This window comes from Haliotis cracherodii, unplaced genomic scaffold (genome assembly GCF_022045235.1).
Source record: "Haliotis cracherodii isolate W230 unplaced genomic scaffold, xgHalCrac1.p SCAF_9, whole genome shotgun sequence".
Classification (NCBI taxonomy): domain Eukaryota; kingdom Metazoa; phylum Mollusca; class Gastropoda; order Lepetellida; family Haliotidae; genus Haliotis; species Haliotis cracherodii.
Window position 1 is genome coordinate 2,685,137 of NW_027266343.1, and position 23,181 is coordinate 2,708,317.

The 23,181-nt window shown below is 40.0% G+C and overlaps 1 protein-coding gene across 2 annotated transcripts; it reads left to right on the forward strand.

Moving 5' to 3' along the window:
- Nucleotides 1-12,628: 12,628 nt before the first annotated feature.
- LOC139452507 (transcriptional regulator QRICH1-like) lies at nucleotides 12,629-22,606 on the forward strand. 2 transcript variants are annotated; one of them, XM_071234010.1, is made up of 3 exons: nucleotides 12,629-12,707; nucleotides 13,811-15,609; nucleotides 19,875-19,963. In XM_071234010.1, the coding sequence occupies exon 2, from the start codon at nucleotides 13,840-13,842 to the stop codon at nucleotides 15,571-15,573; it is 1,734 nt and encodes a 577-aa protein (XP_071090111.1). In that variant the 5' UTR covers nucleotides 12,629-12,707; nucleotides 13,811-13,839; the 3' UTR covers nucleotides 15,574-15,609; nucleotides 19,875-19,963. The 2 variants fall into 2 exon arrangements, with proteins under 2 accessions (XP_071090111.1, XP_071090112.1); XM_071234011.1 differs by lacking the exon at nucleotides 13,811-15,609 and having other exon boundaries at nucleotides 19,875-22,606.
- Nucleotides 22,607-23,181: the final 575 nt, after the last annotated feature.

The following is a 23,181-nucleotide window of genomic DNA, read 5'->3' on the forward strand; positions in this document are numbered from 1 at the left end:
GGTAGTCAGACTCAGTGACTTGGTTTATGCATGCCATTGTATCCCTAATACGTGGATTGATGCTCATGATGTCAATCACTTGATTGTGTCTGATCCAGACTTGATTATTTTCAGACAACTGTCATTTAACTGGACTATTGCTGAGTGCTGCATTAAACAAGTAAACAAACAAAAACATGAATTTAGGATATATCTTTTGTGTTGAAACTTCTGTGAATTTTTTTTACCCCTGTAGGACTTTTGTCCTCTTAATTCATGTTCCTGGAAAATTCACATAAGCTACAGATTCTTATGACTCTATTCTTAGCTCACCTGGCCTGCTTGTCTAACATCTTTCATACATTGTTCGTTGTCCCTCTTCTTCTCCAAAAGGGGCAGTCGGGTAGCCTAGTGGTTAAAGTGTTCGCTAGTCAGGCCGAAGACCCTGGTTCGATTCCCTACATGGGTACAATGTGTGAAGCCCATTTCTGGTGTCCCCTGCCGTGATATTGCTGGAATATTGCTAAAAGCGGCGTAAAACCATACTCACTCATTCACTCACTCACTCTTCTCCAAAACCACTGCACTGGTGAAGTTGAAAATCTGACATGGATGTTCCCATCAATAATGATCCAACTAATTGTCCCAGTTTGAAGCTGCCATAGGAGATGCATGAAACTGTTGATGCATGATGCAGACTTCACGCATGACTATTTATTACAACAACTGAACAATATGAACAAATATAATCTATGACACACCTCTACGCTAGCAGTCAGCCACCAGCAGCACACGACAGTCCCACCAATATTCTGATTGGCTAAACTATGATGATGAGTCATGTGACCCCGAGATCGAGCCAAGCCAAAACAGACTTATTCAAAGCCTCCTGATAATGGAAATTTGGTGTTCAGGTAGATGGTATTGAAAATAGTTGTATTTTATTTTGTGATGCTGATTTGGACTTTGCACTTTGCCTATGCTCTAAATTGTCTCAAAACAGAATAAACTAAACCAATGACTGAAACCTCACATGCTTGTTTTCACCAATGATCACGCCCAAATTTGTCCAAGAGGTTTTGGATCTGATTGAAAAAACAACTTATGGCCAGACAGGATGCTTAAGGTGGGAATGTCCAGGATGTCATCCTCAAGGCTAAAGGCCTCGTGCAGGAAGGAATGTAAAGACTCAGCCCTGAAACATCAAATTCAACATCAAATAAAAGCCACAAACACTTTCCATAATCATAAATATAAAACATCAATGCCAGAGAGTAACCAGTCTCGATTATTTGTCGAAACAGATTCCATTGGGCACAAAGGGCAAAATAGTGATTCAGTGATGACACCAAGTATTCGCGAAAAGGGTAAACATTCTCTGCACTCGCCACATGGTTGGTTGTTGTTTAACGCTGCACTAAGCAATATTCCAGCCATATGACGGCGGTCTGTAAATAATCGAGTCTGGACCAGAATACCCAGTGATTGACATCATGAACATCGATCCACAGAATTGGGATACGATGACATGCATCAATCATGTCAGCGACCACCTGATCCTGTTCGTCGCCTCTTATGATAAGCATAGTCGCCTTTTATGGCAAGCATGAGTTTTTCCCAGATTTTCACAGGTCCAGTGAGATGTAATGCAGTTTGGTATATATTTGTAGTTATTAGTATAACACAAGGCATACATTATTTTATATTTAATGATGTTGTTTTTACCTTTGTGTTTTGGCAATGCTCTAAAATTCTTTTAAAATGCATATTTGTCTCGGTGAATATTTGCATATCCCAATAACCAGCAACTTTTGACACAAAGCTGCTGGCTACATACAGGTGAGCTACAGCGCTGTGGCATTATTTTGTATATTTCACACACCCAACATTGGTTCTTTGAAATAAATGTTGACAATAGTTATTTTGATTTTGCTCACTGACTCAGTAAGTTTGTTTCATGATTTTGGAAAGATTAAAACAGTCAGCAAGAGGGTTAATAGAAAGCGGTAGACAACAATTCATATGGTCAGTTATGTTAGGAATTAACAGGAATTCTATGTGCTGAGGAATGTTTTTTTAATTGTTTTTTTTGTGTGTTTTTTTATCAAATGCTTATTTATGTTAGTTCTTAATGCAGAGAAAGGTTTTCTTTGTTATACCACTGCTTGAATGTCAACACTACCATCAGCTATACAAGGTAGGGATCCCTTTCATCCTCATCTTCACTAGCAGGATAGCATTGCTCATTTTTGTAATATTAATGTATAACTAACACATTTTAGAATCAGTGCAGTGTTCTATTTGACATTCTGTTTTGCATGTTGAAGACTTGATCACTTGTAAATTGTATAATTTGATTTGATAATGTTCACAAAACCATGCAGAATTTTCATCGGTTTAGCATTTAGATTTTGATTTTGTGTTTGTATCATTTTTTGTTCACATTCTTTCTTGACTTCAGTTGTTTTGTTTTTATAAAAGTTTTATGAAAGTATATGTTGTATTTGTATCTGTTATTCATGTTGTTTCTGTCTGCCCAGATACATTTCTGTGAAGGAGGCAGAACAATGATAACATCAGAAGATTGCAGTCAATACTGGAATGGTTGACTCGGTGGCATCAGGGAATAACTGGAATACTGTTCAAAGGGGTGTTAAAACCAACTCACTCACTGTAGCAGGGAATAACTGGAATACTGTTCAAAGGGGTGTTAAAACCAACTCACTCACTGTAGCAGGTAATAACTGCAATACTGTTCAAAGGGGTGTTAAAACCAACTCACTCACTGTAGCAGGTAATAACTGGAATACTGTTCAAATGGGTGTTAAAACCAACTCACTCACTATAGCAGGCAATAACTGGAATACTGTTCAAATGTGTGTTAAAACCAACTCACTCACTGTAGCAGGTAATAACTGGAATACTGTTCAAATGGGTGTTAAAACCAACTCACTCACTATAGCAGGTAATAACTGCAATACTGTTCAAAGGGGTGTTAAAACCAACTCACTCACTGCAGCAGGCAATAACTGGAATACTGTTCAAAGGGGTGTTAAAACCAACTCACTCACTGTAGCAGGTAATAACTGGAATACTGTTCAAAGGGGTGTTAAAACCAACTCACTCACTATAGCAGGTAATAACTGGAATACTGTTCAAATGTGTGTTAAAACCAACTCACTCACTGTAGCAGGGAATAACTGGAATACTGTTCAAAGGGGTGTTAAAACCAACTCACTCACTGTAGCAGGTAATAACTGCAATACTGTTCAAAGGGGTGTTAAAACCAACTCACTCACTGTAGCAGGTAATAACTGGAATACTGTTCAAATGGGTGTTAAAACCAACTCACTCACTATAGCAGGCAATAACTGGAATACTGTTCAAATGTGTGTTAAAACCAACTCACTCACTGTAGCAGGTAATAACTGGAATACTGTTCAAATGGGTGTTAAAACCAACTCACTCACTATAGCAGGTAATAACTGCAATACTGTTCAAAGGGGTGTTAAAACCAACTCACTCACTGCAGCAGGCAATAACTGGAATACTGTTCAAAGGGGTGTTAAAACCAACTCACTCACTGTAGCAGGTAATAACTGGAATACTGTTCAAAGGGGTGTTAAAACCAACTCACTCACTATAGCAGGTAATAACTGGAATACTGTTCAAATGTGTGTTAAAACCAACTCACTCACTGTAGCAGGTAATAACTGGAATACTGTTCAAAGGGGTGTTAAAACCAACTCACTCACTGTAGCAGGGAATAACTGGAATACTGTTCAAATGTGTGTTAAAACCAACTCACTCACTGTAGCAGGGAATAACTGGAATACTGTTCAAATGTGTGTTAAAACCAACTCACTCACTATAGCAGGTAATAACTGGAATACTGTTCAAATGTGTGTTAAAACCAACTCACTCACTGTAGCAGGGAATAACTGGAATACTGTTCAAATGTGTGTTAAAACCAACTCACTCACTGTAGCAGGGAATAACTGGAATACTGTTCAAATGTGTGTTAAAACCAACTCACTCACTGTAGCAGGTAATAACTGGAATACTGTTCAAAGGGGTGTTAAAACCAACTCACTCACTGTAGCAGGGAATAACTGGAATACTGTTCAAATGTGTGTTAAAACCAACTCACTCACTGTAGCAGGGAATAACTGGAATACTGTTCAAATGTGTGTTAAAACCAACTCACTCACTATAGCAGGTAATAACTGGAATACTGTTCAAATGTGTGTTAAAACCAACTCACTCACTGTAGCAGGGAATGACTAGAATACTGCACAATTATATAATGAAGACTCACCAAGAAAGTAGAGCATATCATCAATAAAATATTAAATAAAAAGGGCCCGAAGATGGAACCCAGTGTTACACACTTAATAATGTTAAGCAAGAGAATTTATGGTGGTCTGACAACCAAACAGTGTCTAAAAGCTGCCAATAAGGGACTTAAGATTGTTCTAACATGGTCTGAGAGCTGAGTATTTAATTTTTTAAATAAACTCCGTTTCAATTTAGAGATAAACGGAAGTATGCTGACAGGTCTGTAATTTTACGAATTAATTTGATCCTTCTATTTGAGAACTGGGATGACCTAAACTTGGTTAAGTCTATTTGGGAAAGAGGAAGAAAGGATTGAATGGTTAATTAAGTTACAGAAGGGAAGTGGTTTAATATTTTTATTTCAAAAGAAATCTGGATCGGTAAAACCGCAAAAGAAATGTCACCAGGGATAGATATATATGAGAAACCTTATTTGTCCAAACACTGTAAACATACTTGGAGACATATTAATAGATGAAACTTGACAAAACTGATCATCAAGGTTGAAATTAAAGTGTCAAATGTTCTTAAAGTGAAACACAACACCTGTCCCTGAGCAAATGGCATCACAAGTCAGTATCTCGTGTGTCCGCCATGTGCATTGATGACTGCCGTGCAACGTCGATACATGGAATGGATGAGGCGGTTGATGAAGGTCATAGGCACTTGAGCCCACACTCTGAGGGACGCCTGACACAGTTCAGCTGATGTTGTCCTTCATCGGGTAGAGTGTTCCACAGGTTAATCGTATCCGGAAGAAATGATTTAGCATAGGTCTGGGTTCTACAATTGATTGTTTGTATGTTAGATCTATTTCTAGGGTTATAATTGCTGTTGTCAGAGACTTGACTAGGAATGAGATCGCTGAGACATACAGGTGAAATAACGTTTTCATTTTGTAATATGTAATCAATTGGACCCGGTATCGTCGTTGTTTTAAAGGTTGAAAATATGTTTCGTAATAAATTTTAACATGACTGGTACCACGAACCGCCCCATAAATAGCTCTCAAAGCGTCCAAATGTAAATTCTCGAGTAGCAATGATTGTTCGTTTGTTCAGTTGTCCCAAATATGACAGCAGTAGTCGAAGTTAGGTGGGATAAAAGATGTGTACATAGTTTCAAGCGTATCTCTTGTTAGTCTGTATTTAAAGCTCCTTAGGCAGTTCATCATTGGACTAATTTTTCTAATAATTTCGTTTATATGTATTTTCCATGAACAATCAGATTGAAGTGTAATTCCTAAATGTTTATGGCTTTGTACATCCTAAGTAAGAGTACGCTAAAACCATTCTAAAACCAGAATCAACTTTGCGACTGAAGGTTCTAGTTTTGTTGTTATCGGGATTGAATCCTACTTGCCATTTTCGGGCCCAGTTTGAGATTTTTGCCGAATGGGGATTGAAAACCAGGGATCTGTATATCATTGTTTCGAATATCTTCACTTAACCATGTTTCAGTAAAACATATTACATCGTATGGCCCAAATTCTGCGCTTAAAATATTCAATTTATCTCTGAGACTACGGACATTTAGGTGTATAATATTTAAGTCTTTAAGATATTTAGGTCCAGGATGAGGGTGAACATCTCCACAGCAGAGGAGTAGAATAATGAAGAAAACTGGTAGTCGCAGATTATACAAACATCGAAATTTAGAAATGTGTACAAGAATCAGAAGCTTAAATGAGTATTTAACATGAAGTTTAACTGCAAATGTACCCACTGCTTGTCTACCGACATCGAACGTTAGTATGATAAACAGAGGCACAGTGGGTCTCAAAAGAAATGATCAATCATACAGAGACACACAAGCTACAGGTATGGCTCGGTACAAGATACATAAATAAGCACTATTTTGGTTTTCTTTTCTTGGACAACAAACAAGGACGACAATTCACCAAAGACAAAAAAGTGAATGAATAACACAAACATAGTTTTCTCGGTTCGAGAAACAAAAATATCCAATAAAAACAATCAGGGGTAATGTATGTCTTAATGTTTTGGTTTCACAACAGTACAATAGAGAATTGCAGCTTTACATCAGTACAACCGAGATTTACAGCTGTTGGACATAATGCAAGTGTCACACTCAGGGGGAATGATGACCAATGTTATACAGTGACTATAGTTGTCTGTTAGCGCAGTAAACTGGTGTAAGGCGAGAGACACGATTAAGTTACATAACATAGGCTGGCTGCACGCTTTAAGCAAGCGGCTTTAATGCAAGTCTGTCGGCTGTTTTCATACCGTTGGATACCTGTTACAATACAGAAAGAAAGAACAAAAAGTAAGTAATGTGTTGAATACAGTTTTATGAGAGTTATGCAATAAATGTTTGAATAATGTTTGGTTGAGGGAAATATATGGCACTGTATCAGAATGGTTGGGGGTTGGGGTGGGGGTTGTTGATTGCAGAGTTACTTAATTTTAGCAACTTTGAAAGGATATTGTGAACTAAAGTATTTTTACACAGGTAGCTATCGCATTTTCAACAAAATCACGGTCTGAAATTGAAAGATGTTAGCGATGGATGTTGGGCTTCAATTTCTGTACAGGCAAACTTTTTCTGTTCATAAATTATAAAATGATATAGCACAATCACAAAGACCTCATACCCAGCAATGTTGGAAACATTCGACTTCCGGTTATAAGATTAAAACACCCTCGACAATAAGAATGTGGAAATATAGAAGAAAGCAGCACAATTGGGCTCCAAGTGATATTTGAACGCCTTAGTTTTCGGCCCCATCACATAAAAGTTGATTTTATCCAATTACAACTACAGGAACAAGCAATGTATGTGGAAAGCAATCAAAGTTGGTAAATGGACAGCTGAAGGAAAGGCAAGTTCATTAAACTATACGCTTATGACGAATACGTATATAACATCATACAGGCATATGGCGTATCAGAATATGTTCGGCAACAGCATCCAACATTGAAGTCCTGATTTCATTAAAATCAGCTCTTAGTTCCAGCTACCGCTGCACAAAGATCCGAGGACATCCCAATTAGGGTCAAGTCGGAACGACCTTTCATCCGACAAATCAGAGCGTCGCTTACCAGATCGGCAAAGTGACAGTTGGAAGGGGATTTCTGATCATGCAACCTCGAAGAGGTTACCATCGGGCATTCCGAATGCCAGTTCCGAAATCATCGTCTATCTCTCGCTTCAGTGGGATAAATATTTGAAACAGACTCGGACTTTCCTTAAAACGAGGGAAGTACTGCCATAGAATCTTGGCTATCTATTAAACATTCCAGATTTTTCATTTGTTCAGTTTTCAAATTTTGAATCGAGAACTTAGTCAAAATATTTTTATTGTGTAGTCTGGAATGCAAGTCGCCAGTTTGAAACTAGTGAAATGAAGCTCGAGAAAGCTGCTTTCTGATTGGCTAATGTCGACTGCTTGTTAGTCATGTCATTGGGAGGTCAAAGTTCGCGAAAACTTGGTCTGTGACCTGTACTGCTAGCAGATATTTGTGTGCCAGTAGCGAACACTGAGATCTGATTTTGATGAGATTGAGTACTTAATTACTGACACACAACACTGACATCTTCCAAGTGGCGACAGGCGAGTTGGCTCCATCCCCTACTGATATAGGGTCGTTCTTGTTCCAAGTGTGGTTGACCACACTCAGCAGTATTGGACCCTGTCCTTGACCGTAGTGTGCACGTTCTTTGTGCGCTGCGTTTGCTCTGCAATACAGAGTGCAGTGAGAGAATAATCTTATGTTTAGGTTGATGTATACTATGCAGGAACCAACAATTCAAAGCATAAACAACAAGATTCTGTGTTAGAACCTGAGGACAAATTACTTCTTCACAAAATTCCAAGCCACCATAGGGAATGAATGGAGTGGGATTGGGTTGAATCTATTATAAAACACTGGTTCAACAGACGGAACCATTTACACTATCATAATAACAAAGACGACAAAACCCTTTCCATAAGCATAAGCAATCTCACTGTAACATATACTGAATCTGAATCATAATTGAGTGAGTGAGTTGGGGTTAACGCCGCTTTTAACATTATTCCAGTTATATCGCGGCGTGTCAGCTTAATGTCGGAGGAAAGTCCGAAGTGATGCATGTCTAGGACGTTTACCACTTCGGTGAAACCCACGAGCACGGGTTTGGTGCTGAAAAACCTAGAAACATAATCGGGGCGAACCTAGATTCTAACCCACAATCATAGGTTTCTGGCGTGCCCAAGGGACGCAACTCTGCACAGCGAATATTGCTGAATTCGGCTCTAAACAACGATTCCGACTATATCATAAGCATGTTTATGAATCACTATCACCAGGTGTTTGCGAAAAGGTGAGCGTATTCTACCTCACCGGTGGCACCTGTCATAAACACACGCACAGGCAAGTCAATTGTTCATCTGAAATAACACGCGAACATATGGTACAAATTCAAATTAAATCGGATATCATATTTGCCACTGATGCATCAAATGTAGAAATGGCAAAGAAATGCTTGTGTTAATTGTTTGGCTTCTACAATGAAGAAGTGGTGGGTGGTGAGTGGGTGAGTTGGGTTTAACGCCGCTTTTAACAGTATTCCAGTTATATCATGGCGTGTCAGCTTAATGTGGGAGGAAATTCCGAAGTGATGCAGGTCTCGGACGTTTACCACTTCGGTGAAACCCACGAGCACGGGAATGGTGCTGACAAACCTAGAAACATAATTGGTGCGAACCGGGATTCGAACCCACAATCATAGGTTTCTGGTGTGCCCAAGGGACGCAACTCTGTACAGCGAATCGCGGCGCCTTAGATGACTGGGCCACCCGTGCCCCTGCAGACAACTTTAGCGTTGACATCAGCAAAATGGTCGTCACACATCGTTCCCCATGTTGACTGGTATTTTATCTCAAGAAGACCATAGTGTGGACCTGGAACAAGTCGAACACCTTTGTCATATGGCATCGTCGGCGTTCCTAAGGACCACAACAATAAGTTATTAATAAAACATCTAAGACGAATATTTTAACCCATATTATATACGTGAGTTAATTAAACAGCATCGGGCAATAAGAGAACAATGCATACATCGTGTTGTACAAACCAAGATTTGGGAACGTGGATGAAATATGGGTCTTTTCAAAAACAGAACCCTGACCACCTCCCCTCTTCCAGCAAGACAATTTCGGAGAAACTGTAAACAATCTTTTTCTTAAGAATCGTTTCGTCACGATGTGGCTGAAATATTGCCGATGTGACGTTAAATTCACTCACTCACTCACTGTAAGAATCAACGTCCGTGAAATGTAGAAATCAGCCATTATGTACCTGTTTTTCGGAATCCTGTGAAAACTTTGTCAGAAGAGCAAGCAAACTTCTCTTTCAAAACTGGGAAGCTGTGAGTATGTTCGGCAAAGGAGAAGGCTGTGCAATGCAATGTTTTTATGCACAGAAAACCACATTCAGCAGCATTCCTGGTTTGATATTGTCGAAGAGGCGTCAAAGACACTTACTGTAATCGTTCAAAACGCATGTTCATACATTTTGTCACGGCCTTCAACACTTCTGCAATCATAGGCGCCAACAATAAGAGGGACCCAAAGAACAATATATCCGAGAGAAATATCCCCCCCCCCCCCCCCCCCCCCGTGTTAACCTATCGCCATCCCACATAAGTGCTGTTGAAGTCAAACAGGACAGAACAAGAGATCTACCGTTATCCTCCAATGGATATCATTTTCCATGACAGTGCCTTCATTTGAATGCATTCAGTAAATATCGATGAAAACAGCGATGTAGTGCTCCAAGCACGTGCATTCGTATTGGATTATCCAGTTTAACTACAATGTACATGGAGGTCCATTTGGAAGGTCTATCATTTGGCTGCACAGAAAACAAACCGAAACGCTGATCAGAAATTCTCTTCATAATTTTAGGGACTTAGCATTTAGACATGTATACGTCTGATTTTAGTCAAAAAACTTCCGGTTTCGGAAAACACATGCTGATTTATTAAAAGTTAAAACCAGAAAGTCTATTGGTTCAGGCTCTTTTTAAAAAAGAACGTTATTAGTACGCCCAGTCTGGATCCTATCACTACAGGTTTCGGAAAACGTATTTGTCTGAAAAAGAACTTTGATTCTTGTTCAGTTTATTGACTATCATTAGTACTCCCAGTTCGTATCATGATGGTTCCGGGTCAAAAACACTTCTAGCTACGTTTTAACTTTATGACAGAAAGTACTTTTGTAACAAAATGTATTAGTACATGTACAACCGGTTTGGGGCTACCTCACTTCCGGTTAAAAAAAATAAGTATGCTTAGACGGTGTTTAAAAAATAGGAAAAAAAGTAATTGTCACAGAAAATACATTGTTGCGAGATGGTTTAAAAAAGTAAAATTAAGGCTCATAGTCTCAACTTATCTGGTTTTGCAGCTGCACCTGAAAGAATATCCAGTCCCATGCAATATCTCAACAGTTTCCACACATATAAACAAATGGACAGGACTGGGTCACATGTTATTGATAAAAAAAACCCAGTGTAATGTGTATTTTCATATTACAACTTTGTACACCACTGTCTCTAAATGCCTCTCAAAGGAGAAACCGACCCGTGAAGATTTCGGGGTAGAATAGGTCTTCAGCAACCCATGCTTGCCGTAAAAGGTGACTCTACTTGTCGTAAAAGGCGACTAACGGGATCGGGTGGTCAGGCTCGCTGACTTGGTCGATGCTCATCGATGCTCATGATATTAATCACTGGATTGTCTGGTCCAGACTCGATTATTTACAGACCGCCGTCATATAGCTGAAATATTGCTAAGTGCGGCGTTAAACAACAAACAAACAAAAAACAATCAGTAGAAGGGCAATCTAGTGATTGACATCATGAGCATCGATCCACGCAATTGAGATACGATGACATGCATCAACCAAGTCAGCGAGCCTGACCACCCGATCCCGTTAGTCGCCTTTTACGACAAGCATAGTCGCCTTTTACGGCAAGTATGGGTTGCTGAAGACCTATTATCATCCAAAACTGGCTCCCACAGGAGATATCGCTTGGGTGATATCAAGCCATATCTATACTGTAGATATCGCTGCAATGAAATTGCATCACAATGCTTTGCAGACCATTGTGACGTCATTGGTTACCATGACGTCACAATCAAATGACATCACTAATGGCTCTGCTACTGAAGCTGTTAGTAGTGCTTTTTACACTTAAGACACTGCTTATAACTTTCTACAAACTGAAAAAGTTGGAAGAATGATATATGTTGGATGATAAATAAAATCTCACCCTCGTGTCTTTTGATATCAAATATATCAACACTTGTTGATAAAAGTGGAAAAAATCCTCAGCAAGCCTCGGAGTTTTCCCACTTTAATCAACTCGTGTTGATATATTTGATATCAAAAGACACGAGGGTGAGATTCTCTATTTCTACCCCGGATCTTCACGGGTCCACTCGTACCCGTTCCGTCTAGAGAACACGTGTAAAACAAACCTGATCAATATACATGTTTAAAGGAGCAGTGTAATGTAGGATTACAGAGAACTGATCCTTATAAGTGTGGGAAAGTAGTTCCACGGCTGTCTGGATATCTCATCTGGATGTGTTTTTTTATGTTGTTTGTTTGTTTGCGGTCTGTAAATAATCGAGTCTGGGCCAGACAATCAAGTGATTGACATCATGACCATCGATCCACGCAATTGTGATACGATGACATGCATCAACCAAGTCAGCGAGCCTCACCATCCGATCCCGTTAGTTGCCTCTTACGACAAGCATAGTCGCCTTTTACGGCAAGCGTGGTTTGCTGTCAAAGACCTAGTATATTGGTGCCACTGTGTCGATCATTACAAGTGCAGATCTATAGACTCCCTGATTGTGCCAAACGTGAAATGGAGAAAAAGGCTTTAGCGCGTTACGTCTAGACAAAACTATATAAATAAATCACGAATATATTTGGCTGAATGACTATTTTCGAAACTTGAATACTGCTACATTTTTGCACGAACTCAGCTCCATATGAAAACATGCCTTTCAGAATATTCATAACACAAATTATGACCTATCTGCAATTATCTCCATTACTCTTTTGTGTGGGCACAAAACATCAACGACATGCTATATAACTATGCATTCAACTGATTTACGAACATATTCTCAATCAGAATACGTTATAATTGTGTATGATCGTTTACATGGCTAATAAGGTTTATTCGCGAGGACAATGTCCAATCGGAACTTCGTATGGAAACTTATGATATCCTGTACCAAACAAATTGTATAGCTTGTGACTGACGGAAACACACGATGAATTCCGAATGTTGCTGATGGACCGTCGAAGTTGAATCGCTGAGTGTTTTCGGCGATAACTGCATATATTTTCTCTCAGAAAGGTAATCATGTTGAAATATTTTTATTTCAAAGTTTTGTTTTGTTTTGTGCACCCATTTAATTTCAATATTTACCATATCGCATGAGGATTTTTGACATTTTGTCGTGACCCAATACTGAGTTCCTTGGTAAGGATGTATTTATCTCCCCTTGATCGTCAAAGGCGCTGTTCAATTACAACTCGGGTAGAGCGTGCTTAAAATGTGGTATAAGATTCTATCATAATACTCTCACCGCTGGCTGCAGGGTTAAGAGTTTACCTCTTATCACCTTACATACATAGCAGAATTGATGTATTGAAATGTTTTGTGAAAATTTTATGCATACTGGAACCGGAGTCAATAAAATAAAATTTTATACTGAAAGAATGTTTTGTTATTACTGGTATTTTGCCTAAATAGGCCACATTATTTAATAAGTTGTTCAGCAGTTGTTTTTGTAAATAAATTGGTCAAGAATGATGTTTTTTTCTCTCTCATTTAGATTTATAAAATATCCTTATATCCACATACCGTATTTGACGTGATAAGCGCCCCGCTCTAATAAGTGCCCACGGCGATATTTGCAAATATATGGCAAGTGAACAATCCCAATTAGCATCCCTTCCGATTGATCAATGTATACAAGACTTATTTATTCGTGTATAATACGCCCTCGTGTGTTATATGCACCCTTAATTATGGGCAATTAAATTCTCGAAAAATATATCTGTCGTATAAACAGTTCAGACTGTCAGCATAAACCACGAAATTTATCTTTTAACCCTGTTTTTTCCACCAAAATAATATTCTAATAAGAGCCCCCTATTTCTAATTTTGAGAGTGGCCGTCGAATACGGTAATTCTTAAATGTGGAAGGCAAAAAACATCTAAGGCATATAAAAATTACATTAAAAAATATTTAGATTTAAACTTCTTAAAAACCAGAAGCTGCATTGGCAGATCATTTGTGACCAGACCAAGACCCGAAACATAATACGGTTATTTTTTCCTTATTTTCTTTCTGCCACACCAGTTCACAGAAGTTTTGACGAGTTTTAAGCTCAGCACCCATGAACGTGGTATAACAAGGAATCTCTAACTCATAGTTGTTTTCTTCCTCCTAGGATCATTGGAAGGCACAACGTGGGAGACAATGGATGATCAGTACTCTGCGCAGTTCTTTACATCCTTTGTAGAGAAGCTTCAAGGATTGTGTAGAAGTTACTTGAACTTCAGTCAGTTTGTGGAGGTCAGTGGCTATGTGTGTGTGGAGATTGACAACATGAAGAAGGAGAGATACGTCCTCAGTGAACTGCTACAGAGCAGTGGTAATGTGGTCAGTGAGAGCTTCTGTACAAAAGTGTTCATGACCTCAGGAAAAGGTCAGTCACAACCTCCTGAAAAGATGAGAAGAAAAGATGTGATACCTCCTCGAGACACCATAGACAAGGATGTCAAAGTGTTTAGTCAGCAGAGTGTTGGCTCAGTTAGCTGTCAGCCTGTCTTCCCCAGCAGAGGAAACTCTGATTCCATGGTACTACCTCATCTTCCAGTGACTCAGGATCTCCATGAAGGAGGCTCGTCACAGAGTGACAGAAAACCAGGACTTGACATCGGCCAGTTCAACCTCCACAAGCCCACTTCAATCAGGAGTCAGTCCTGCTCTGAGATAGGTTCCGATGAAGCATACCGGAGTACATTCCAGTCCACTAGTCCCAGGGTTAAGAGAAGGATGGTGTCGGGATATGCTGAAAGCACTCCTCTCCAGTCTCCAGTATCGGTCAGCAATCAGTCCTTTAGTTCGGAATCTGAGCCGTCTGGTGACGTGCTGAACATTGCTTCCGGGACCAGTGAGATTCAGGTGACGCTGCCAGACTCTCTTGCCGAGGATGTAGGAGACTCGCAGGAACCAGGAGATGCAAACACTGCAGATGATGAAGTCATAGATCTGGACATGTTTGATGATGAACTGGTGAACAGCCCTCTTGACTTTACCTCATCCTTTCAAGAACACAGTTTCGCAGATTTCAGACCAAATACATCATTTGATTCCAGCATGCTATTTCTCGAGAAGCACCAGAAAGCTCCAAATCCAGGTTCTTTAAATGTCTTGAAATCTGTGGTGAAGCGATTCAAGAAGTATCACTTTGAGAAGTCCGGTCATGAATTTAATTTGATGGCCACCCCTCCTAAAGAACTGAATGATTTGTTGCTGGACTATCTCATCGGGGCAAAGAAGTCGGATGGGAGTGACTTAACAGTGGGTTCTTTGAAGAACACTCAAGTGTATCTTGAGAGGTATTTGAAACAAGAAGGATATCCGTATTCTATAACCAGGGACGATAGGTTCAAACCTTGCAGAGACTACATCAAGAGTAAACAGGATGAGTGTGGGAAGACCCGGGCTGGTATAAAACATGTGCCGATAGACGACAACGACATCGAGGTCATGTTCCAAAAGAACCTTCTCGGAGCACACAACCCCGACTCCCTCTTTAACACAATGTGGTTCCTAAATTCAAAATATTTTGCCAAACGAAAACCAGGGGAACATTTCAACATGAAGTGGGGAGATATTGTATTGAAGATCAGTGAGGATGGCGAGGAGTACCTAGAACGTCCAATAAACAGTTCCTTTTCTCTAAAAGTGTTTGCAAAGCCGGAAGATCCTGAGAGATGTTTTGTGGACTTTTATAAGCAATATAGAGCCAAAAGACCCAAGATGACGTTAGATAAAGAGTTTCCCTTTTATCTGAGGATCAACAAAATTCCAGGGACCCAGTTCATGTGGTACTTGCCCGAGCAGATGATGTGGTCGCCTTTTACTTACATATGGAGGAAAATAGTTGTAGCTGCAGGTCTTCCGTTGGCAAAGAAAATTTTATGAGGAAGCTGAAATGAGATGACACTTCTTTATCATGGAGTGAGTGAATGTTGTTTTATGCCATAGTCATCACGTATTACTGCATTGCTGCAGCGGTTTGTCATAACATGGCTGAAATATTCCTGCTGGTGACATAACATTTTGACCCAACAATTGTAAATAATCAGACTTGGATGAGACAAACCAGTGATTGACAGCATGTGCAATGATCCACACTGTCTGGGTATGATGACACCATCAGCCAGGTCAAACATTGTGACCACCTGGTCCACATTTGTTGGCTTTTAGGATCCCAACTGTGGATATATTCTTTCCAGGTACCAAGAGGGTATTTGAAATCTTTATTGGTCCACAATACCCAATGCTTGTTGTTAGAGCTCAAGGGGGCACGGGTGGCCCAGTCGTCTAAGGCGCCGCGATTCACTGTGCGGAGTTGCGTCCCTTGGGCACGCCAGAAACCTATGATTGTGAGTTCGAATCCCGGTTCGCCCCAATTATGTTTCAAGGTTTGTCAGCACCATACCCGTGCTCGTGGGTTTCACCAAAGTGGTAAACGTCTGAGACCTGCATCACTTCGGGCTTTCCTCCCACATTAAGCTGACACGCCGCAATATAACTGGAATACTGTTAAAAGCGGCTTTAAACCCAACTCACTCACTCACTGTTAGAGCTCACTAGGTCCCAAGTACCCCATGCTTGTTGTAAGAGGTACTCTCAATGTTAGGTACCCCATGCTTGTTGTAAGAGGTACTCTCAATGTTAGGTACTCCATGCATGTTGTATGAGCTGACTAGATCCCCAGTACCCCATTCAAGTGGAAGGTTTTGATGGTCCAGACTTGATGATTTTCATGTTGCTGTCATATTGCTGGAATTTTCCGATTGTGGCATTAAATAACATTCAGTCTCTCACTATCCCCATGTAATGGGCCCAATACACTGAATAGGTTTTCTAAGAAATTTGAAATGATTGGCCAGATAGCAGGAGTATTGAGTAATTTTTCATTTTCTATGGTAAGATCAAAATTATTTCATGTTTTGCAGGTTGTTTGTCTCGATATTTCAACAAACAAGATGCAGAAGTCATATGAAAATCATATATACTGGTTTATTGTGTATTTGATAAATACTGTAGTTATCTGATAAGTTATTGATATCTCACTCGGATGAAGAAACACTTGCCTGAACTTTCAGTCCGGGGGAACAGGTGGCCCAGTCGTCTAAGGCGTCACAATTCACTGTGCAGAGTTGTGTCCCTTCGGCACACCAGAAACCTATGATTATGGTTGGAATCCTGGTTCACCCTGATTATGTTTCCAGGTTTGTCATCACCATACCCGTGATGGTGGAAAGTGGAAAAAATCTTGAGACCTGCATCACTCGGAGCTTTTCCTCCCACAGCCCTGATATAGCTGGAATATTGTTCAAAGCGGCATTATAACAAACTCACTCATTTACTCACTCACTCATTCACCTTCAGTCCACCTCAGTCATGCTATTCATTTCAGAGAAGATCAGTTAGAAAATACATAATCATTGATAATAAGTAGATATTATATAAGATAAACATTTGTGATGTCTTGTGAAGTACATGTATTATGTTTGTCGCATCACATGAGATGCACCACTATTGAAAATATCAACTTTTTCAGGTCACTCAGTGGGAAATTTTATGAAATGCCTGTTAACCGTGAGGGCGCTATAATCAAGATAGACATTGCCCTGTTGCCAGGAACCAATACCGTATTCGACAAATTAAGCGCCCCGTTCTAATAAGCTCCCACGGCGATATTTGCTAATATATTGGCTAGGGAACAACCCTAATAAGCACCCCTTCCGTTTGATCAATGCACACAATACTCATATATTTGCATATAATACGCACTCGTTGAATATGGTACATGTGATCCCCCGCTTGCCATATGGGAATCTGTAGAAACTTGTTTCAATGTAGACATTGTCCTGTTACCAAGAATCAATAGATCTTCTCCACTCTTGCCATGTGGGAATTAGGGCTGGGATAAGTCCAAATTTACTACCCGGGTACCCACCCACCTATTACCTGACCCTACCCAGGTTCCCGCTGTAGGTCTCGAGAGATAGGTACAAAATGTTCGATAGGGAATAGTTTGACTGTAGCCGTGGACAAAATGTATTTAGATACACATATAAAACGATCTTGTCATGCCTACACTGAAGCTGACTGAAGTTTTATCTTTATTCAAACATATAAAAATCTGGGTGCATAGTCGGAAGGAAATGCGAACATTGGTGACTTGTAGTGTAACCATGTAGTTCAAGATCATTTTTGTCATTAAACAATTTATCACATGACCAACCACAGGTCCGGGTAGTCCTGTGGGTACCCGGGTCCTTCTCATTATCGACCCAAGTACCCGAGTACCCGAGTTACCCATCCCAGCCCTAATGGGAATTTATAGAAACTTGTAGCAAACTATGCAGGGTAATTATCATCATCTGGTCATGATACAGATTTCATGAGTCACACAGGCCAAAATTTGTTGACCGCCTATGTGGTCCCAGGGATTGAGCATATGCAGAGAGGTTGGCGGTACATTCCTTGTACATGTCAAACCTAAAGACGTTATAGATTGTACTTGATGTTACCCTGCCTGTCGCGCAGGGGCTAAAACAAGGACTGGTCAGTTCAGAGTCAGTATACTGTGTCTGAGTGGGTTGTGCATGTTAAACTGTGGCATGATATCTTAGCACTATTAATCAGCATTAGTCCGGACTAGTACAAACTGACACAGACATGCCCATGCTTGCCGCACGCACGCACGCACACACGCACGCACGCACGCACACACACACACACACACACACACACAGCTATATCAGTGCAATAATCTTTAACACGATACGATGTTCAGCTCCTTTAAAGGCCTTTTTGAAAAGACTTTCAAAGGCCTTCAATATTTAACCCCTGGCTAACTCTACTGTTAAATATATGTACTACAGCATCTGTAACAAGGTGTGATTGGTTTGTAACTCAAGGAATGAATAATATCAAACCAATTGTTAGTGTGTGGATTGAGATATTTTTGTTTGTATATATAGGGGTGTTGGGGTAGCCTTGTGGTTAAAATGTTCACTGAATCCACACACTAGTAATTGGTTTGATATATTTATATATATACAGTTATTTATATACACACACACTTATATAACTGTTGTTTGGTGTGAAAAACAAGTATCATGATTATCATGACTATGAACTATTGTTTTGATTCACAAAAATGTTATGTTTTATTGTGAATAATTTGACAGTATGGGAAATTAAAAGGGTTTCCAAAGTTGAGCAATCTATTTCTTGTTAATGCCGGAAAATGAATGAATACCATTCTGAAATGGTGGACATATTTGTATTGCTCCAATAAAATCATGACCTCAGAATTGCTGTGTTGTAACTTAATTACATCCTGAAATGAGGCATTAGCCAGCGTTGTAGATGTTGGAATGTCGTTGTGTGAGTGATTGCAGTAAACAGGTAATCCTTCAGACTCTTCATCACATACCGGCCTTGATCATGTTCATAAATATCTGTTTTTCTCAACAAAACTGTTCCATTCGGATTTGTGAAATGGATACTACAATAATTAAATATTAATTTTTATCGGAACAACGATTTACATTTTTTTCCGCTCATCAAGCATGTTGCGTTATTATGCATATGACATTGTCCATTATGACATGACATAATGGCCTTCCAGCGTGAAATCGTAGCCTTCCAGCGTGATATCGTAGGCTTCCGGCGTGATATCGTAGCCTTCCAGTGTGATATCTTAGCCTTCCGGCGTGATATCGTAGCCTTCCAGCGTGATATCGTAGCCTTTCCAGAGTAATATCATAGCCCTCCAGCATGATATTGTAGCCTTCCAGCGCGATATCATGTCTGTCTCACAACTCTTCTGTTTCTCAAAAACATGTCTGTGACTACAAAAAACAAGTGTTTGCATTTGTTCCGAGGTGATTTTAAAATTGAAATTGAAAGGTTATTCCAAAAATTGGCCTATACAGAAGTAAATGAAATCAGTAAATGACCACACAAGATCACTGGTAAATGTCTATGTGCTGTATCACTGGACGTTCGTCTCATTTGGCAGACATGCCCTGATATAACTGAAATACTGTTCAGACCGGCATTAAACCAATGTTGTAACCAGGATTTCAAGCTTCATTCTTCATTCAGCCTGGGTCATTGCGCTTAGTCTGGTGTCTCTGGTGGTATTAATGTTTATATCTGATTTTATGAAACACTTACTTGATTTTGTGTCTTTCCAGGAGGTTACCAGACAGCACTATGGAGAAGGAACACTCGGCACAGTTTTTCAGATCCCTTTTGCAAAATATACAAAGAGAATGTCACAATCATGTGAACTTCAGTGAGTTTGTGGAGGTCAGTGGCTATGTGTGTGTGGAGATCGACAACATGAAGAAGGAGAGATATTTTCTCAGTGAACTACTACAGAGCAGTGGTAATGTAGTCAGTGAGAGCTTCTGTGCACAGGCTTTCAAAACAACAGGCCATTCTGATTGTTTGGGAAACACAGATGTAAGCAGACAGGATGACAGTAGCTGTTACACTTCTCATAGACATAGTACACACTCAATGAAACCCTCGTTTCCAGAAGTTGACCAAGCCCAGGTTATGCTTGCAGCTACCTCTAAAGAAGGTTCTGACTTTAATCATGAATACACACCACTGCTGGCACCAACGTCTCAGTCCTATGGTTCAGAAACTAGCTTCAAAACAGAGTCTGTGTATGAAGATCAGTCGTTTCAGAGTGAAGAGGCACAGGTGACTTTGCCTCAAACTTCTTCCAAAAGTGTCGATGAGTATGTGGTTTGCCCTGAGGCACCCGAACCCGAGGACATCATAGACTTAGACTTGTTTGAGAATGAACTTGATTCTCCAGTGTCCATGGAAGAAGAGGGTTTTGCTGCTGCATCTCAAGGAGCTGCTTCAGTTGATTCCTATGGCGGTACAACAAAGAGGAGCAATCTCAGCCCGGGGACACTAAACGTGGTCAAGAACTCCGTGAAGCAGTTCCGAAGGTTTCATTTTGACAGGGCAGGCATAGATGTTGATCTGCTTTCAACTCCCCCAGAGAAACTGAATTTGTTGCTCTTAGACTATTTCAAGGAAGCAAGGAAGATGGATGGACGAGAGTTGAATGCCAGGACGTTGAAAAATGTGCAGGTTCATCTGGACATGTTTCTGAAGGATGCTGGCTATCCATACTCCATCAGTAAGGACAGACCGTTCCAGTCTTGCCGAGACTATCTAAAGAGGAAGATAAGTGAAGGTGGGAAGGTTGTGGCCCAGAAACATTCTCCTGTTGATGATAATGACATAGAGACGTTGTTCCAGACCAGCCAGCTTGGTGCCCACAGTCCTGAAACCCTCACCAACACTATGTGGTTTCTAAACTCCAAATACTTTGCCATCAGACGGCCTGCAGAGCACCTAGGCATGAAATGGGGAGATCTTTTGTTGAAGACCAATGAACAAGGGCAGGAATATTTAGAACGCCCAATAAATAACAGTTTTTCCCTGAAAGTGTTTGCCAAGCCTCAGACCCCAAACAGATGCTTTGTGTACTTTTACAAGCAGTACAGAGCCATGAGACCCAAAATGTTTCTCGATGAAGGATGTCCATTTTATCTGAAGTACGATAGGAACCAGGGCCCAAGAAACTATCATCTTCTGTCCGAGGCCCCGTCATACACTTCCTTTCTAAATATTTGGAGGAAAATGATTACGGGGTCATATCTACCCATTAATAAGAAGATATATTAAGTAAAATGTTCAATGGAGGGACTTATGGAGATTCATTGAAGGAGAATTTAATCAGCTTTGTGTTTAGCCTTGAAATGATGTGAGCACTGCACATAGCTACCGATGGGATCTTTGGATAGAACAGGTACACATACCATCTGTGTTCAATCTCATTAAAATCAGATGTTAGTTCCTGCTACCTCTAAACAAAGATCTGAGGACATCCCAATACGGGTCACGTCAGACCGACCTTGCGTGAACTTTGACCGAGCAATGGAATGACCAATCAGAAGGCAGCTTTCTCGTGCTTTATGGCACAAATTTCAAATTGGCGACTACGCTTCGAAGCACATTTTGACAAATTCTCCTCCGTGTTAAAGTTTTCGAGATTGCATGATTTGAAATCACATTCCGAGTGTCACTTTCATAATCTGGTAAGCGACGCACCCCTAATGGGATGTCTTGAGATCTTTGTTTAGCGGTAGCGAGAACTAAGATCTGATTTTAATGAGATTGCATCTGTGTTATATCTTGGGCATATGAGTGGTGCAGTGTAAGTCATCTAAGGCATTGGATATGGGTTAGAATAGGTTCCCAGCATCTATTGCTTGTTGAGAGAGACTACTTAACTGGATCAGTTGGTCAGGTGATGTGTGTCATCATACCATGTGGATGGCGTGGGATTGTGTTCATGATATCAACCACTTGTTTGTCTGGCCTGGACTTGACGGCTTACAGGTCTCTATGACAGCATACTCATTGTGATAATCTTGAGAGCACCGTGGGTGCTTCTTACGTCAAATACGGAACAACAGACTGGCTTTATTTATGTATAATCACTGCCAGGAAAGAATGCATTCTAAGGATTCTATATTAGCCATTATGTTGATACTAGGACAGGGATTATAAGGCAGGTACAAAGCGATCTTAGCGCTGAGGTGATTGTAACTCCCATATCTTAACATAGACTTACAACAGTCGTAGCGCTAAGGTTGTTTTGTACAACGGCACCCAGATCAACAGTCCCTCCTGCTGGTCATACAAACTATAAAGCAGATGAGGTGGTCATTGTACCCAGTTATGTACCCAGTTAAGTGGATCATTCCTCATGCTTTCTGACTCTGGTTTGCCTGGTGAAAACTGGATGATTTATTTACGGGCATCATGCATAGTAGCACTCTTTTGTGGAGGTTTCATGATTATATTTATAGATTCAGTGGGAGTGGGTTATTGTTTTGGGGTTGTCTCCCTTGTAGATATTTTCTTTCATGCTGATATCAGACCAGAATAAAGTTCTATTTTGTAATATGATTATTTGAATATTGAACTTGTAAATATTCATTTTGTAAATAGAGTCTTTTTCAGTTGTTTTAAATATATATATACAAATGAAAGTTTTGAATTGAATTTATGAGCTTTTCTGATGACCTGAGGGTGACCTTGAGGACGTTGCTGTCGCGTGTGGAGGCCATTAAGGTATGACACCTTACCCTGGTGTTTGTGTGAGTGAATAAATATTGATCTTAGTTACATGAGAAGTTTTGAAGTGCTAGAGCCTGGTACTTGTTTCCTGTCCCTGCTCTAAGACTTTCTTTGCAAGGAGTAACAAAATGGGAATTTACAATCCTCAGTTAAGTTGTGACCAATTTTGTATGTATTACTGAGGCCAAAATATTTTTTTGGTGTAGAACAATTTTTTTTAGGATTCCCGACCAAATTTCTGAGTTGGACAAAATGTAAACAGAAAGGAAAGACATAAGACATTGTCAGGTTTGTTTGAAGTATTTGTTTTCTTGTCTATAACATCAA

Bases quoted from the DNA above. Each gene is read 5' to 3' on its own strand.
- LOC139452507 (XM_071234010.1), top strand. From the start codon at position 13,840: ATGGATGATCAGTACTCTGCGCAGTTCTTTACATCCTTTGTAGAGAAG.